Source organism: Thermothelomyces thermophilus, chromosome 1 (assembly GCF_000226095.1).
Source record: "Thermothelomyces thermophilus ATCC 42464 chromosome 1, complete sequence".
Lineage (NCBI taxonomy): Eukaryota > Fungi > Ascomycota > Sordariomycetes > Sordariales > Chaetomiaceae > Thermothelomyces > Thermothelomyces thermophilus.
In genome coordinates this window covers 5,483,333-5,485,856 of record NC_016472.1, presented here as the reverse complement: position 1 = coordinate 5,485,856, position 2,524 = coordinate 5,483,333, and the positions used below count along the sequence as shown (strand labels likewise).

Below are 2,524 nucleotides of genomic sequence, written 5' to 3'. Positions count from 1 at the left end.
CGACGAAGAGCCCGAAACGATCCGAGGACACCCGCAAGTCACTAGAATTTCACCCACCGTCACCCGCTGGTAAAAGAGCTCGCGCCAGTGCACCAAGAGCTTTTTTTTTCTTTTTTTTTTTTAAAAAAAAAAAGAAAACTATACAATGATTAGGTTACCTAGTAGGTGCAAGTAGATACACATACGTAGGGTTTCAAGGTAGATATATCTGGGCCTGTACATTCGTGTACATTGCACCCCCCTCCCTCCAACCCGTCGTTGTCGTCGCCGGTTCCCCCCGCCGAATACCCGTATCTACCAAAATCCGCTTAGACAATCCGTTCAGGGCAACACTTCGTGTACGTTGCGGCCTGCCATGAGAAACGAACCACCCGCCCCAACCATCAATCCGTTGCCTGAACCCCGAAACTCCCCCAGTGCCGTTTTGGTGGCCGACATAGAACGAGATCGTGCGACATGCAGCGAGAGTACAGGATAGAAAAAGCACCCCCTTTATCGACCCAAGCCAGGATATATCTTTGGGTTGTCCGCAGACAACAACCGAGCAGAAAAGAAAAGGTAAATGAACCCCCTCCCCCCCCCCCCCCCCCCCGAACGCCGACCCAAACGAGTATCCACACACTCCTCCCGAGGCAACCCCTGTGCTATTAGCTCCCCCCTCCTCCCCTTGGCAGATGCCTCACCGCTCCGGTTATGTGAGACTCCCATGTGAGCATGATTAAAAGGTAATATTATCAATCGACGGTGAAAGAACGGCCGCGGTCGCCCATCGCCCATCAAAATGGCTCTCAAATTCGCGGGTCGTCGTGTTGAGCGCGCGCAACAATCGAGTCGGAATTAACAAGGTTGTAAAAATAAGTCTATCGCGGATGTCGTGCGAAGGTGAAAGGCGGTTCGCGCTGCGAGACTGTGTCTGGGGAACCAGACAAAATCTTTTGGTTTCCTCATGGAGATTCGTGCGTGTCCGAGCCGGTGTCTGAGGGCGTCTCGCCCCCTCTCTTATGGACTTTCTTGTGACGGCGAAGGTTTGATACGACCGAGAACCGGCGACCACAACCCTCTACTTCACATCCGAATGCTGTTTTTACCAAGAAAAGCCGAGTAGTTAGTAACCCGAGCCAGAAGGAAAGTGACCTTTAAGGTGTTGAATCTTAAAGCAAATAGGGTTCTCGCTTACGCTTCTCGCCCGTGTGGCTGTACATGTGCGTCTGCAACGAGCTGGGCCTCGTGAAACGCTTGTCACAGACCTTGCACTTGTGCTTCTTCTGCGCGCTCGAAGACACCCTGGAGCTGAAGGACCCCATCATAGATTGAGGTGCTGGCGGCTGGCTCGACATGAGGCCCTGCGGCCTGGGAAGCGTTCGCCCGGACAAGGACTCGATGTCGGAACCCGCCGCGGAATAGTCGCTGACCGATCCGTCAACGGAGCCTCCGTAGTACCCGCTGAACCCGGCCGATGACATGCTGGAAGTTGACGAGTGTGTCGAAGGGAAACCATACGAGTCGTCCGAACCCCGCCCCCGGTTGCGCACGTCGTAGATGTTGCGAGGGGTCTCCTGGCTCATCGAGAGCATCCCGTGGCTCGCCTCCAGCGCGTCCTGGAAGCTCCTCCGGTCATCTGGCTGCAAGCCTCTGTTCATCATGGTCAGATACTGAGCATCTCGGCGGGCCTGCTCCGGGGGTCCGCGGAGCGGAAAGTTACTGACTGTTGCGAGTACCTCCTCGAGCTGTCTTCGTGCCCGAGGGCAAACGTGCCCCTCATCTGCGCGGGGGCGTAGCCGAGCTGATCGTAAGGCGACGCCGACGTCGGTGCGTAGGACGCGCTTACGGGAGAGGCGGCGCTGGTGTACGCCGAACCATCGTACGCTGCCGATGTCGCCGGCTGTTGTAGCCGATTCATGCTGAAGGGATCCGACGGCATCGGCATCATGTCATGCTGTCTGTAGACGCCCGAGAGGGTGGCGTTGGCCGAGGCGGCCGTGACCGGGAGGGATGCGTAGGGCGCCATCGATGTGCTGTTCCCCGTCGTGACCGAGTGCTGCCCGTGCTGCGGATGCTGCGGATGCTGCGGGTGCTGAGGATGTTGCGGCGTCGGTGGTTGCCTGGGAAGGGTGCCGAGGTTCAAGTGAGGCAGGCCCGCGCTGTCCTGATTTCCGGGGTAGAGTTGGCTCCCGCCTTGGGGGTTCGGTCCTGTCGGTGACGAGGAGGCCCAGGGGTCTGAGAAGTGAGGTTGACTCGAGTATGATGGCATGTGGTGGAAGCTCAAGGGACCGAAGCGGCGCCGGCTGTGGTCATCGGCCATGGTCATGGTCATGGTGAGAGATCCCAGAAGAGTTGAGGTCGGTTAGGTCTGTCTCTCTTCCGGGCCCAACTTGGAAGTGAGATCACCCAGAATAAGGATGTTGATCAAGGTGTGGGCAGCCGAGAGTCGAGAAGGACGGATCAGCGGCCTTAAGTGTCTTTGAGGGTGCGACAGGAATGAGACACAGGCATGGAGCAGTCTGCGCTAAAGCCCGATTCGGTT

At 57.3% G+C, this 2,524-nt stretch overlaps 1 protein-coding gene across 1 annotated transcript; it reads right to left on the bottom strand.

Annotated features, from left to right (window-relative positions):
- Positions 1–860: 860 nt before the first annotated feature.
- Positions 861–2,524, bottom strand: MYCTH_2297038 (uncharacterized protein). Its single transcript, XM_003659643.1, has 3 exons — positions 1,719–2,524; positions 1,178–1,632; positions 861–1,078 (listed from the first exon to the last, which is right to left on the bottom strand). Exons 1-3 carry the CDS (start codon positions 2,312–2,314, stop codon positions 945–947), a joined length of 1,185 nt encoding a protein of 394 aa, XP_003659691.1. The 5' UTR covers positions 2,315–2,524; the 3' UTR covers positions 861–944.

What these genes read in the sequence shown, in the direction of transcription:
- MYCTH_2297038 (XM_003659643.1), bottom strand. Translation starts at nt 2,314, where the DNA reads ATGACCATGACCATGGCCGATGACCACAGCCGGCGCCGCTTCGGTCCC. An exon ending in CACGAAGACAGCTCGAGGAG is followed by an intron (nt 1,633 to 1,718) that starts GTACTCGCAACA and finishes CATGATGAACAG; the next exon opens with AGGCTTGCAGCCAGATGACC. An exon ending in CAGCCACACGGGCGAGAAGC is followed by an intron (nt 1,079 to 1,177) that starts GTAAGCGAGAAC and finishes TGGTAAAAACAG; the next exon opens with CATTCGGATGTGAAGTAGAG.